Here is a 15,639-nt window from a genome sequence, read left to right on the forward strand (position 1 = left end):
AGGGCAGCTCAGGGATTTGTGTAAGAAGGAGGGTAGGCGGTGGCTTCTTGGAGTTTCAAAGGCCAGACAGACAAATCTGGCGGCCAGCTGCAGATCCTAACTTACTCCCAACCCACCCCACAACATGTGCACACAAGGCATTGCCATCGTGTCCTTTCCATCCAGGGCCGCTGGGGAGCAGCTGAGCTCAGCTACCAACTGTTCAGTGGCCACGGCATCCCAGTCCAGGTTCCTCCCTAGAAACCCATGGCACTCATCACTTCCTTCTGGAGTACAGCCTTTCCCCATTCTTATCAATAAAGTGGGACAGAGACCGAGGAGTCCTAGCTCCTAGCTTCTGGACTTCTCAGTGCCCCAGGGGCACAGGTTGGAGGTGCTATCCACGGTTCTAGAGAAACTTCCAGTTTTCAGCTTCTTCCCATGTCAGGAGTTCTTCCAGAGCCCTAACTGGCTTGCCTGATCCCCTAGACCCCTCTGCCAGAGTCCAGTCCCTGAGCCCTATGACACTGTCACACCACACTTGCCACCAGGCCTGGCCCCCCAGTGGAGGCCCTGAGAGAGGGAAGGGATTCCTACTGCTCAGCTCATTCATAGAGAGCCTGGAATGCCCACCCTGGGGTGTTACCCTGATGGGCCTGCCCTTAGGAGTTTGGGAAATGAAGCCCACGCTCAAGCTACCTATTAGAAGAAAATCATTTTAAAGCAATGGTGTGTTACTTCATTGAAGCTGCCTTCATAAATATTTTAAAGATGTTTATTAGGAAAACCACAAGAGGAGACAGGAGGTTGCTGAGGTTGGGAGGAGTGGTGCCCCACAAGGGCTCAGCTGCCACTGCCACCACTGCTGCCAATGAAACATGTGCTTCCTTGGAGGGGCTGGTTCTGTGGGGGCTGCAAAATGGAAAAGCCCACTGTGTTGGGTTGCCTCACCACATGCAGGAAGTGGCTGCTCAGATACCCATGCTCTTGTCCTCAGATTGAACCCCACAGAGGTGTATCACAGAGTCCTGTGGACACAGAACTGAGCTGGGGGCAGAGCCTCCTGGGTCCTATTCTGAGCTTTGCTCCCAGCTGCTCCCAATTCCTCCCCTTCTAGAGCTCAGCAATATTGTGGAAAGGGGGCTTTAGGGTCCCTTCCTCAGCAAGCTGATGTTTCCAAGTTTGTGGATACTGACCTTTGCTTTCCTGTCTTCACTCTTATCTACCCTCTCACCCCGCCAAATGCACGCATCCATCCAGGGCCTACACACATGGGACCAGGAGCAGCCTCAGCGGCAGGTGCACAGGGCCCAACAACTGCCCACAGGAGCCCCTCAGCCCAGGCATCTTGGCCTGCCTCGCCCCACACCACCAGGCAGGCAGAAGCCTGGCTAGGGCCAAGGGAGAGGCTAAGAATGGTGTCCTGACTGCTGACCCAGCATCTCTCGCAGGGCTGGGCAGGGGTGGGCTGTGCGGCAGGGATGGAGGCACCACAGCCACCTCTGACACGGCTTCTCTCCTTGAGAAAGAGCTTGTTTTTCCTCCCCAAGCCGAAGTCAACAAGCCCATCAAATTGAGAAAGCAGAATCGATCTGCAGGCCAGGCATCTGCAGTGCTGGTGCTCAGGGGGCCATGGCTGCTTCTCCTTGTGCCTGGGGCTACTTCCGCTACCATCTTGGACTGAGCAATGAGAAATCGCCTCTGCTTCCACCCCCATCCTCCCCACACACATCCTGTCTGACCATCCAGCCCCTTCCTATTGGTCTCAGGTCAAAGCTCTCTTTTGTCCTGGCTGCGTCCAGGGCCATCTGCCCAGATCTGTCCATTCGTACTGTGTAAGTGCAGGTGAGGCGGCCCGTGAAGGCTCTGTCCTTTGGGCAATCTCTGTCCATTTTAGTCAACTAGGGAGGGGAAGGTACTACTCCTGACCCCATTTTACAGATGGGGTCTACAAGGACACCGAGCATTTAGTACCCAGCTCCCTAAGGGTTAGCAGAGCATGGGAGTGGGTGAACAGAGGTTAGGGAGTCTTCTCTAGTAAACAAATGTTAAACATGGCTTGCAATTACCGTATCAATTGTTTCTGGGTAACTAAGGGCTTCTAAAAGATTTTTAAAATAGATTATTCCTTTAAATAGGTGAAGCACCCTTCAGTAGCCTCATTTACATTGTTTATTTGCTGGGAAACCCTTTTAACATGGATAGTGTAGAAGTAAACTTCAGCCTTAGTTACTTCCATTCAGAGACCTGAATTAATGTGGTTTGGGTACCTCCTGCTTGCAGCAGACCAGAGGACAGGAGCTGCTCTGTGCCCGGCTCTGGGCATGGGGGCAAGCCAGAACTGCTCTGGGGAGATGAGTTGCCAGAGAGCAATGAGTGAGCAAGTGCTTCATCGTAGCTATGAAACACGGAGTTGCAGAGATCTGGGGGGACACATAGGAGGGAGTGTGTAGGATCTGCATAGGCAGAGGAGAGAGAGGGCATATCCAGGGATGGGGGGAGCTGGAGCAAATGCTTATAAACACGACTGAATATGAAACATGCAACTTCTGACACTTGCCAGTCATCTCTGTCCCCTTCTCCCTTATACTTCCCCCTGACTCCCTCATCACCCATCCTGCAGACAGAACAGAATGCACTCTCTTCTCCTAGCACTGCAGAGCCCATTCCAAAAATGTCCTAGGTCCAGAACCCCTGGCTGCCAGCACATTCTCCTGTTGGGCTGACCCAGATCCTCCTGGCTGCAGTGGACAGGAGGACGGTGAGAAAAGCAGCACAGATAGAGACGCCAAGAAAATCAGCACCCTGGCCATGCCTCACAGGTCACCAAGGCCCTCAGCATGGTCACCCAAGGAAGCTGAGCCCTCTACAACCTGGCCAGCTTCAGTTCCCGGAACGTTTGCTGAAACTGCTGTCAGCGAGCACATGGACTTCAATGCAATTACAAAAGCTATAAGAACAAGAAGTGCATTCATTCATTAGTAGCAAATTACACTAAATTATCTTAGCAAATAAGGCAAAATGTCAGTTCAGCGGCTGGCAGGCTCTGCAGATACATCAGTCCCTCTTCCCCACCTCCAACAATGGGGCCACACTCCACAGGGACTTTTTAGGAGAGGATATTGAAACATGAGGAGCAGGAATGAAACAGAATAGGGTATAGACCAGCACCCAGGGAGCACGCTGGCCTGTAAATTATGGTAGATAGGTAGGCAGGTGGGCTTCAGATGGGTGAGTGAGACTGAGGAAGAACTAGAGGCCAGAGAGCTTCGGGAAGGAGGGCGGGGGTGGCAGAGGAGAACTGCTGTGCTTCAGTCATTCTGGATACTGCAGGGCTGCAATGTGGTAGCGACCCCAGGATGCCCTGATTCTGAAGCACGTGTGAGATGGGAGGTGGGGGAGAGCAGGAAAAACATGAAGGCTATTATTTCCCTGAGCCTGGCACACAAATGTAGACTGACGGCTACAGGGAACAGGACAGATGGTCCTTCCCTCCGCGGAGGACATAGTGCTTGAGGGCAGAGGGAGTCCAAAGCAGTCACGTGGCTATGCACATCTGCAGGCCTGGGGGCGACAGGTGAGAGACACAGAGGCAAAAGGGAGGCCGTGAGAGGAGGGGGAGGGGATGCTCAGGAGTAGGCAGGGCCCCCCATTTCCTAGAGCTAAAAAGGACAGAACCATCACCAGTGGCACCCCATCCTTCATCATCATTCTCCCAGAGCCTACGTGTCTGGTCTGAGTGCAGGAACTCAGGATGCCTGCTCTCTCCCCCGCCCCACAACACAGGGAACAGGGCCCCCTCCTTTCTGAATTGAATATTATCACTTCCCTCAACCTTCCTTGCTCCTGTATTTTCTGTGCTTCCCTTAGTTAAAAACAAAAACCCCACGGAGTCCAATATGGTGATCACTGAGAATAGCTAGCTTACCTAAGAGGTGGCGTCTCAAAGGTCTCTGCTCAGGGCTGTCTTCCGAATCCTGTTTCACATCCATTTATAAGCCAGACTAGGGCCAGTGGCATATGTACATCAAATATTTAGCAATAAACTCAATCAATTCCATCAGAACTTCTGGGGATGGAGCCCAGGCACCATTTACAACTCCCAAAGTGATTCTAATGGACAGTCAGGGTTGAGAGCCACTGGACTAATGGGATCTGGAGCTGTATCACTAGGAACATAGTGCCCAGGACGCGGGAGGTGAGAGCTGATCTATTATGAGCTGAAGCATCGTGATCCATGCCAGAGCCTCAATCTGCAAGGGACGCTGATGAAACACATCCAGAGGAGGGCGTTTGGGTGGAGAAATCATATTAGCTAAGGAAGGCTGAGGGGCAGGGGATATTTTGCTGCTCAGATGCTGGAGAAAGGCTGGGGGCAAAGGTCACAGACCCTCTGTCTGAGGGCCGGGTTATGGCTCCTCTATGAGACTCAGGTGTTTCTCTGTTCTAACAAAGCTCTGCCTCATTAGTAATGAAGTAGTGTCACCATAATTACCTGGAGCTGGCAGTGCCAAAGGTTATGAATACTCTCTGACACAAGTGCAAGAGATTTAACCTAACCTGAGCCACCTGCATCCAACAGGATGCTGGCCAGGCACAGTGGCTCTTGCCTGTAATCCCAGCACTTTGGGAGGCCGAGGCAGGAGGACTGATTGAACCCAGGAGTGTGAGACCAGCCCAGGCAACATAGCAAGACCCTGTCTCTGAAAAAAAAAAAAAAAAATTTAAGTTAGTCAGGTGTAGTGGCAGGCACCTGCAGTCCCAGCTACTCAGGAGACTGAGCAGGAAGATCACGAGCTCGGGAGGTTGAGGGTGCAGTGAGCTATGACCGTACCACAGAACTCCAGACTGGGCAACAGAGTGAGACCTTCTTTAAAAGAAGATAGAAAAAAGAAAAACCCCAAAGATGCTGAGAACCTTCTCCCATCAATTACGGTGCTCCGGGTGCAGGGCTCGACCCTGGCACACACCCACTCAGACCACAGTGCTGGGCCCACATAATCCACCCGGAGGCAGACACACTCACCCAGGACTGGGGTCCCGGGATCCCAGACAGCTCCTGGGAACGGAGGCAGAGGCAGTGACAGACAGATGCTGAAGGGCAAGGTGGTCCAGAGCAGATGGAAGGGAAAACTGCAGGCCCTGTACGCTACTGAATCAGGCTCCACTCTGAAGTCTCTGAGAGCCCAACTGGATGTGAATTCCAAGCACCATCTCTACCCTGTCTAGAATCAGTTTTTCCAGCCACCCTAAGTTTTCTTCACTTGCACATTCTTACTGCCACAGGGACTGGCTAAAAAGGCAACTGAAACAATTGGCAACTCTCCCAACACTTAAAATGGATCCAGAGATCCCACTTCTAGGGCTCCATACTGTAGAAACTCGAGCATAAGCCTGCATTATTTGTGTCTAAACTGTAGGAACTAGCAAAATATAGGCTAGAACAGCAGTACTATGAGATACTATGTAGCCATTTAAAAAGAACGAGGGAGTTCTTTGCAAGAAGCTAGATATAAAATAGCATGTACCGCATGATTCCATTTATATGAAGTTCAAGAATAAGTAAAACTAATTGGTGAAAGCAGCCAAGTGGGCAGGGCTGTTGCTTGGGTAGGGACACTAGGGAACTTTCTGGAATCCAGCAACTGTTCTATATCTTGATCTGGGTATGGTTATATGGGTAGAGATTTGTGTAAAAATTCATGGAGTCATACACTGAGGATTAGCATCTTGTAAATACTAGAGGTATGTTACACATCAATATAGAAAGCAAAGAGGATGAGGACACTCTAGAAGAATTGACTTGGGAAAAGAGTAAAAACAGAAAAAAGCATTGCATAATGTTTGATTACAAAAAAAAAATATTTTTTGTAAATGTGTAAGACTGGATACAACAGTCTAGAAGGAAGCCAGTCTAGTAGCAGAGCCAGGATTGAAAGTCAAGTGTCCTGACCCCCAGCCCAGGCTTCTCCTGCTGCCCAGGGTCTGCGAGTGTAAGCAGAATGCTCTAAGCACACAAGTAGAAGAGGCAGGATGATCCAGATGCCCTGGCCATACCATTTTCACCCCTCCTCCCAGTCTCCTCCCTCTGGGTGGTGAGTGGTCAGATCCACTAATTGGTCTTCAAGCCCTGGTTACAAATGGTCCTGGAGGCGAATTCTGGTCACACCTTGAGCCAGGCAAATGAACCTTGCTCTGTCCTCTTTTAATATGGATGTGACACCTGCAGGCTACAGCTTGTCGCACTGTGAGAATTATTTCTCCATTAAAATGCAGGAGTTGGAGCTTTGCCCAGGAAGGGCAGCTAAAAATACTGCTGCCCAGGGCACTTGTCACCAGAGGACTTAGTTGCCACTCTCTTTACCCCTAAACCTCCAGGCAAGTCCCATACCTGCTGGGTCCGTGCCCGGAACACTTGATGCAGTGTCATGTCTGAGCCTTATCCAGCCCTGTCGCAAAGAAAAAGCATGGGTTCCTGTGCCTGTTTTACAGATGAACAAACTGGGCTTCAGACAGCTTGTTCCAAGTCACTGTGCTCAATCTACAAAATCACCTATGGAGCAACAGTGTGTGGGCCCGACTCCAGGGAGGGAAAGAATAGCCCCTCACGTGTGCCCAGCACCTAATGGTTTGCAGTGTCTTTTTATTTTCATTTATTTTTGAGATGGAGTCTCACTCTGTCACCCAAGCTGGAATGCAGTGGCGCGATCTCAGGTCGCTGCAACTTCCACCTCCTGGGCTCAAATGATTCTCCTGTCTCAGTCCCCTGAGTAGCTGGGATGACAGGCACGTGCCACCACACCTGGCTTTTTTGTATTCTTAGTGGAGACGGGGTTTCACCATGTTGGCCAGGCTGGTCTTGAACTCCTGACCTCGGGTGATCTGCCCGCCGCAGCCTCCCAAAATGCTAGGCTTACAGGCGTGAGCCACCGCACCCGGCCTAATTGCAGTGTCTTCTCACCCACTGCTTTGTCCAACCCTCTCAACAATGCTTTGAAACAGGAACTATTACTGTCTCTACCTTACCGGTAGGGACTGAAGCCCAGTGTGGTGAAGCAGCAAGCTCAAGGGCACACAGTGGGTTGGAGGGGCAAAGGCGTAAGTCTTTCAATCCTAATACCCACCCAGAGCACCAATGACAGGACCTCAAGCAACATGACTGATCTCACCCCTAGGGCCATCAACTTTGTAACAAATCCTGCAGTTTGTAAAGGATGCCACATACTTTTTGGGAGATGACCTGTCACCACTATTTAATAGGTAAGGAAAGTAAGGCTCAGAGGTATGAAGGACACGGACACAGGTTAGTAGCAGAGCCAGGACTGAAAGTCAAGTGTCCTGACCCCCAGCACAGGTTCCTGCTGCTGCCCAGGGTCTGCAAAGCTCCAGGCTGTCCCAGTGCCGGGACACTGTCATCCAGGGGCAAACGAATGCAGTGCCCTAGGCAGGCTCCCAGAGCCCTGAATCTGGCTCTCTGGAAGCCTGTGTGCCTCCTCTCAGTCTTTCAAAGTGGAAGGTGGTTAAAACCTCAGTTCTGGTTTTCCTTTTTTCTTTAGAGACAGAGTCTTGCTCTGTTGCCCAGAGTACAGTGCTGGAGTACAGTGGTACAATTATAGCGAATTGCAACTTTGACCTCCTGGGCTGAGGATCAAGTGATTCTCCCACCTCAGCCTCCTGAGTAACTAGGACTACAGGTGTGTGCCACCACACCTGGCTGATTTTTTATTTCTGTGCAGAGACAGGGTCTTGTTATATTGCCTGGGCTAGTCTTCAAATCCTGGCCTTAAGCAATCGTCCCACCTCAGCCTCCTAAAGTGTTGGGATTACAGGCATGAGCCACTGTGCACAGGTGGCTATTTTTCATACAAGAAAGCCAAGATTCAGAGAAGGGAAATGTCCTGCTCAGGGTCATAGGGCAGAACTGTGTCCTGGGAATGGACCTCTGATCCCTGGCCCCGTGCCCATCCAATTGAGTCAGCCAGAAACAGCATTCAGAATTCTTCCTGGTGCCAGCTTCTTACTGAGTCTCAGCTTCCCAGTCTCTAAAATGGGTACATTAGCAGAGGTCCTAAACAAGCCTAGGTTTGCGTTTTCTGAGGGAAAGAAATTGGGTGATGCTTCCACTGGGAGGAGCCCCATAGAGTGACCAAAGGGCCTGGCTTTCTGGACAACCAACTTCACTTTATCCAAGGGGAACCTGAAGCCAAGGAGGGAGCCAAATGGCCTTGGAGATCCAGTGATTTCAGGACGGTGAGATAAGGAGGGCCAGGCTTCAACATCCAGGAGAGAATCCTGCCGGTTGAGGCCTGGGGCCCACCCTGCTTCCAAACACTTCACAGAGAAAACGTTTCTTACAAAGACATTTATTTTCCCCAAAACATACCTCCAGTTTACAAAATCCCTCAGAGTTCCACATTTAAATTAGAAGTCCTCACATCTTCCATTCCTGGGGCAGGGAGAGATGACATCCAGAAGGCATCAGAACATCTGAAGTCTCACTCTACCGGAGGCTGGGAGCTGGCCAGAGGCAAGCCAGGAAAAGACTGCCCCAGCCCCAGAATAGCACCATGGTGGGGGCGGGGGGCAGTCCCCTCTATGTCCCCAAAGCACTCCTGGCCCTGCCCTGCCCCGGGCTCTGCCTCTTCTGCTGCTATGAAAGGTCCAGAGGGCCTTGGTGCCTGCCCACCTGCCCACGCCTGCACAGACACTTTGGATACCACCAGATTCTCTAGCTGTGGTGAGGGGCTATGTCCCTCTCTCCAGGTTTCCGCCCCAGCCCCATGCTCTGGGTAAGAATTAGGGGTGGGGTGGGGGTGAGGTATCCAGGAAGAATTGAGCACAGAGGAGATGTGGAGCAGGGAGCGAGGCAGGAGCCCCCTGCAAACCACAGCGTGCAGTGTAGTTAGTTGTCTGTCTCCCAGCTGGATGGGGAGTCCTTGAGGGAGGAACTTGATCTTCCCAAGCAGGGGCCCCAGCACCTAACGCAGTGCTGACATCTGTAGTTGCTCAATAAACATTAACTGAATGGATACATGAAAGGAAAGGAACAAAGAGGTGGGAAGGCAGAGGGACAGAAGCTGACCCCCAGGGGCCCCATCACAGACCCCCAGAGAACCAGTGTGACCAGCACATGCTTCCATGGGGAGGATGGGCAGGGGAGAGGGGCACTGTAGAGGAGGCTGGGCCAGGGGGGAGCCACACGTGTTCCAGCACGTGCATCTGCAGGTCTCTCTGCACAGCTGTGCAAGTGGTGGGCGCAGAGTGCCCTGTCTTCACTTGGGTCAGGGAGGGAAAAGCCCAGTATTGGAGGAAGAAGGGGAGAGGAAACAGCTTCTAGACTCCAGGAGATGCTGAGGCCGCACTGTCCCTGTCTGAGAAGACAAGATTCTATGCAGGTGGAAGCAGGGCTGAACATGATCACTAGTGTATCAGGGCCACTGGAGAAACGAGGCCAGGGGTGACTATGCATCGTGTCTGTGGTGAAATAAGGCAGGGGGTCAGTCAGTCTGAATATGGCATCTTTTGGAGAAAAAAGGCAGCCAGATGGTCCACGCAGCACTGGAAGAAGAGGGTGGCGATGTGGTCAGTGTGCTGTGTCCCTAAGAAATGTATGTACTGTGAAACAAGTCAGCAGGCAGGATGACTTAGAGAAATAAGGCTGTGGGTGGTCTGTGTACTGTGTCTGTAAGAAATAAGGCAGCAGGATGACTTGGGAATCATGTCCATTGGAGAAATAAGGCTGCACAGTGGTCTGTGTATCGCATCCTTTGCAGAAGGAGCCCACCTGTCAGAGCAGGATGCATCTGTTGGGGGCAGGGCTCACAGTACAGTCCCATTGCAGCCAGAGGGGAGGAGCTGTAGGGAAGGGCAGCAGCTCCCTGGTCCTCATGGTCAGGCTAATTCTTGTCCATCATCTTCATTTCATGATGGGAAGAAAAAAAGAGGGATGGGAAAAGCATTAGATGCCAGAAGTTCTATTTTGGGGATTATCCCAGAAGGCCAGGCACCTGGTCACATTTCAAGTGGGGAGTGTGTGTGAGACAGCAGCCCAACGGACAGCCGCCATGCTGACCACTGCCCTGGAGGCCCAGACACAGATGCAGGTGCCAAGCATGCTGGGGCACCTGAGGGGGACCACCTCACGCAGCCCCCTCTCAGTCCCCACAGGTCCACAGCCCTACACACTTCCCTCCATTTCCCTCTAAGTGCAACACTTTTCCCTTCTCATCTCCAGATCCCATTCACCCTCCAAGGCCAGGCCCAATTCCCTCGTCCAGCAGGCAGCCTTCCCAGTGTCCCCTCCACACTGATTTCCCTGAGAGTGACACGGCAGAGGCCCTCCTCCTTCCCTCGAGCTTCCTGTCTCCATGTGGAGGGCCATCCCAAAGACTCATATTTCAGACCCCACTCTGCATCTGGAGCTGAATGGAGACTTGGGAAGAAGGGCTTGGGCCCTGCCCCTGCCCTCGCCTTCACCCATTCTTGCGGCTCTGTATGTCCCTGGGAAGAGGAGCTCCTCCATCTGGGCACTGCCTCTGTGGTTGTCCAGCATGGCCAGAGACTGAAGGGGCAGGCTGCCTCACCAAGGAGCAGGATTAGGGAGTAAACTGGTTTGTCCAACCAGGCCACATTCTCCAGAAACTCTTCAAAACCAAGCTAACTTTTTTTTTTTTTGAGATGGAATCTCACTCTGTCACCCAGGCTGGAGTGCACAGGTGCGATCTCAGCTCACTGCAACCTCCACCTCCTGGGTTCAAGTGATTCTCCCGCCTCAGGCTCCCAACTAGCTGGGATTACAGGCATGCGCCACCACACCCAGCTAATTTTTGTATTTTTAGTAGAGACGGGGTTTCACCATGTTCGCCAGGCTGGTCTTGAACTCCTGACCTCAAATGATCCACCCACCTCAGCCTCCCAAAGTGCTGAGATTACAGGCGTGATGCACCGCACCTGGCCTAAGCTGACACTTTTTATCTCCATCTGCCCAAATCTTCTATGGTTATTTGATTCTGAACAACAGGAAGGAAATGACTTATCTCCTACATTTCCAAATGTCATCACTGACATTATAACAATAGGCCTAATAATGACTATGGACATTTACTAACCACCTACTGTGTACCGGGGACATGGCTACCCAGCTGAACATTTTTCTAGCCTCCCCTGAGTTAGGGCTCATATGCCTGGGTTCTGACCAATGGGATGTAAGCGGAAGTGATGCAGGCTACTTCCAGTCAAGCTCTAGAAGGAAACATATCCTTCCTTTTTCTCCCTCTTGGCTCTGGAGGGGGTGTGGGAGCTCGAACAGCTTCTTAGACCTAGGAATGAAAGCTTGAAGTTGAAGAGGGCAGAATCCAGGTAAGTGGAACCTGGCTTCAGGTCATCTGTGGTTTTACGATTACCTATGCTCACACTATCACAGGAAGGAGGAATAAACTCCTGTCCTGGTTAAGCCTCTGTCATATTTGGGTCCCATTAGAGCAGATGGGACCTTGGTTACTCAGCCCTCTGCCATCTCACCACGGGGAAGCTGAGGCTGCTCTTCTGCAGAGGGGCCTCAGGTCACCAGTGAAAGGACGATGCCTACCCACCCTCTCAGTCTCTCACACACAGATGTGCACACACAGACACAATCTCAAGCCCAGGTGTCTTTACCTTCTTTGCTGTCAGAGTGTTTCAGAGGCTGCAGGGCTGTAAAAAAAGGAAGGCGCACACGGTGAGGAACCGTGGGAAGTGGTGGGGTAGGGAGTCAGGCAGAGGAAGGAGTGAGGGCTGGAAAGGGCGGGAGAAGTTACCAGAGTGGGACCACTTCACAGCACAGGGGAAGGGGCCCTAGGCTGCTGTCCGAAGCCCCAGCCCCAGGTCCCAGTTCCACTCTGTGGCTTGTCATTCTCTCTGGGCCTTAGTTTTCTGCATCTATAGAATGGGACAACCCTTGAGCCCTCCACCTCCAGCTGGAGTTGCGGAACTGCCCTGAGCGCACTCTACACACAGGGTGATGTGAGAAGCTAAAGGAAGCTGGCAGATTTGCAGGTGGGCCTGGGACCGTGTGGAATGAGACTAACCAACTCCCTCACCCACACTCTTCTCCCCACTCCCTCCCTTCTACCAACGACATCTGCCTCTGAGCATGAAAAATGAGGTCTGATCCCAGAGCTGTCTCTATGCCTGCCACACTGGGCACCAACAGGCAAAGAATTAATTGGCATAATTTACAGCAGTCCCCAAGTGTCAATCTCCTGCCCTTCCTTCTGCGGGGGTGGGGAGGAAACCGGCATTAACTGGAACCATCCCAAATGGCTCAGCGGAAACCTGCCTCTCCCAGCCCAGGATCCCCTGGAAGTCGGCCTCCAGCAGACATGGGCACCAGTGCCTGGGCACCACCCAAGCTGGGCCCCCAGCTTACTGTGCCATGCTCCTATGTCCTTTGCAAGTACCTCCCTCTCCAGTCACCTGAGAGAGCTTCAAAACAGCCAGGGCAGGGTCAGGATGACATTTTACAGATGGGAAACTGACACCCAGAGGAGCAAGGCACCTTGCCCAAAGCTACAGAGCCTGTAACTAGAACAGGATTGTCTTAAGTTGTTTGCCTAATAGTAATAGGACTCCAGTGTATTAAGCACTTGGCACTAGGTATGGTACTAGGTCCTTTATATATGTTATCTCAATTAATTAAATTAATAATTCAAACAACCTGTGAATCTGTGATTATCCCCATTTTACATAAGAGGAAACTGAAGTCAGAGAGGCAAACCATCTTGCTCAAGGCCACTCTGTTTACCTGAGATGGAGCTGGAACTTAAACCCAGACTGCCCTATCTCTAGAGTCCCTGCTCCCACCCCTAGGAAGCTACCAGACTCCACACTGTGGGGCCAATCAGGTGGAATCAGCCCTGGCAGATGGGTAAATGTTGGCAGGAGAAATGAAGACACACCTGGGAGGGAACCGGGTGATCCACCTCCTGCCTAACTCTGGGCAAAGAGCAGACTCACCAGGGTGGCAAGGCCTCAGTCCAGAGAACACATTTCATTCAAACCTTACAGCAAATCTGTCCCCTCCAGATCCTTGAGTCCCCTCTCCTTTCCCATATGTCCCTCTCCCAGCCAAGAGTGTCAGCTCCAAGTTCAGACTCACCTGTCTTGGATCCTTCTCCCTCCCCATCCTGGTCCTCAGCTCCTGCAAAGGCAAGAACTCAGAATAAACAAAACTCTTTTACAAGCCCATTTTCATGCCAGCACTTTCCCACCCAAGAGTGCAGGAAGCTGGTGAACAGGGCCTGAGTGGGCCTGACTTGTAGTCCGAATGCTAGACACGGGTTAGAGCCCGAGAGCAGAGCACAACAAAGCCGAGCCTGTGACAACATGAAGGGGCTCCTAGCCTGGAGCCCACCACTCACCCAGCCAAAGACCATCCACCCAGCCTGGAGCCCACCACTCACCCAGTCAAGGACCATCCACCCAGACTGCAGCCCACCACTCACCCAGCCAAAGACCATCCACTCAGCCTGGAGCCCTTACCACACACCCAGTCAAAGACTACCCACCTACCCTCCACCAGCCCACCCACCCATCACCTCACCCATCCGCTCGCTCAGTAGCCCTGCCAACCATCAACCTCCAACAGATGTAACCAACCAGCCGTCTACCCGCTCATCATTCCACCTGTCCACCTCACAAGTACTCACCTATCTGCCACCTGACCACTCTCTTCTTCCCTCTCCTTCCTGACCTCCAGCCATCCCCAGCCTCTGACTACCCATCTACTCTCATGCATCTGTTTACCCACCAGGGTCAACTCACCACCCACTAATGTCCTCTCACCCACTTACCAGTCACCAACGCCAGCTCAGGCTGACCCTCAGCCCCACAAATGGCAGCTGCTTCAGACCCTCTCACTCTGAGGCAGGCATGTTCCTCCCCAGTGCCATGCCTGCCCCTGGCGTGCCTATATTTGTGCCGCACAGCTTCCATGCTCTGGCCTGCTCTCTCACACACGCATGTGACTTACACTTTCACAGGCACACTTGTTTGCACAGACACACTCATCCCCTTGTAGCGCTTGGCCTTACACTCCCACCACCTTCCAGTCACACTCATCCACACTCATCCTGTGGTATCTACACATGTACAGACAGGCTCACGCTTGTTCACACACACAAGACATAGACTCAAGGTCACACACAGACAAATCCAGCCCCCTTTGCACACTCACACTCATTCTGTCTCTAGAAAGTGACACTCTATTGACACCAAAGACACAGCAACATACCCCAAGACACATAAGTGCACACAAACACACTCTTACCTGCATTCTCCTCCTCACAGCTCTGTTTGATCTTTCTCCAGCACACGAAAGCCAGGGCCACCAGCAGTGCAACGAGACAGACAGAGAGCCCCACGGTCACCCACAGGGCCTCCGGGGGGAATGTCATGGGCTGCCCTGAGAGAAAAAGTAGGAACGGTGAGACCGTCAAGCTTGGCCCCATGTCCCGGAGGACAGCACCACTGGCTCCAAGTGTGAACAGGGGCTCCCACCCTCACTGGGCCCTAACACTATGAATAAAGCTCACTGAAGTTCCCATAGTCCCTTCGCCATATACTCCCCAAACCCTGATACACCCTGGCTGATGTGGACACGCCTCAACCAGGAAGGATTGAAAAGTCTGTGGTTGAATGATGCTCAAGAACCTTCTATGGCTCCCTAGTGACTTCAGAATAATGCTTCAAGCTTCAAGGGTGATTCAAGGACCTCTATAAGCTGGCTGCTGCTTACCCTCCCCTAACCTTTCTTTCTAATTCTACTGTAGGAGCCTCAGCTCCAGCCAAACTGGTGTCCTAACCATTCTCCCCAGAAGCAACTGGCTCCTTCCAACCTCTGCACTATTGCTATCAGTTTCCCAAACTCTCTACCTAGCTCAATATTCACCTCCTCCAGAGACCCTCTTTTGACTGCTCCAGTCCCACCTGGTGACGTTTTCCATTCTACGGATCAGGAGGCAGCAAACTGCGGCCCATGGGCCAAAGCTGGCTTGTGGCCTGTTTTTGTACAGTCCACAAACTAGTGATGGTTTTTACATTTGTAAAGGAATACCAAAAACAGATGGGGGAAGGCGGAGGAGGAACAGAAGGAGAAGCAGCAGCAACAGAGATGGTGTGTGGCCCACGACGCCTAAAAACATTTACTCCCTGGCCATTTACAGAAAATGTCTGCTGAGCCCTACATACAGATGAGGTCACTGAGGGGGCTGGAGCGAGGACTTGGAGTTTCCCCAGGGAGTCAGGTAGGTCTGCAGGGTCCTTGCCAGGGGGATATTTACGTGAAACACTGAAGGCCCCTCCTCTTAGAGCTCACATTAAGAGGGATGAAGTTGAGAACCCAAAGCTGGGCAGGGCCAGGAGCTGTTCTGAGCACAGCCTGTGTGGCTCCATCTTACACACCATCCTCCAGGCCGGCCCCTGCACCCAGCTGGGTCCTGGGCAGAGGTCTTGAAAGGAAAAGTCTGACAAAAGACAGTGCTGCTTTCCTTTGCTCTCTGGAGACGATGTGTGCCCAGGGCCTCAGCAGCTTCTGCAGGAGGCCCTGTCAGTGCAGTGCACAGTGCCATGGACCCTTTGGCAGCAGAGACCCCAGCATAGATGCACCTCATGCAAGGATCTGTA

General features: G+C 52.2%; 1 protein-coding gene across 3 annotated transcripts in view; it reads right to left on the reverse strand.

Moving 5' to 3' along the window:
• Nucleotides 1–8,327: 8,327 nt before the first annotated feature.
• Nucleotides 8,328–15,639, reverse strand: part of CD276 (CD276 molecule) — a 30,231-nt gene continuing 22,919 nt past the window's right edge. For all 3 annotated transcript variants that reach the window (XM_030931223.1, XM_030931222.1, XM_030931224.1), the window contains 4 exons: nucleotides 14,285–14,419; nucleotides 13,115–13,156; nucleotides 11,635–11,670; nucleotides 8,328–9,893 (listed from right to left, as the gene is read on the reverse strand). In XM_030931223.1, the coding sequence (XP_030787083.1) occupies nucleotides 9,871–9,893; nucleotides 11,635–11,670; nucleotides 13,115–13,156; nucleotides 14,285–14,419 (236 nt within the window). In that variant the 3' untranslated portion in view covers nucleotides 8,328–9,870. The remainder of the gene's footprint in view (nucleotides 9,894–11,634; nucleotides 11,671–13,114; nucleotides 13,157–14,284; nucleotides 14,420–15,639) is intronic.

The sequence above is a fragment of the Rhinopithecus roxellana genome, chromosome 5, assembly GCF_007565055.1.
Source record: "Rhinopithecus roxellana isolate Shanxi Qingling chromosome 5, ASM756505v1, whole genome shotgun sequence".
Lineage (NCBI taxonomy): Eukaryota > Metazoa > Chordata > Mammalia > Primates > Cercopithecidae > Rhinopithecus > Rhinopithecus roxellana.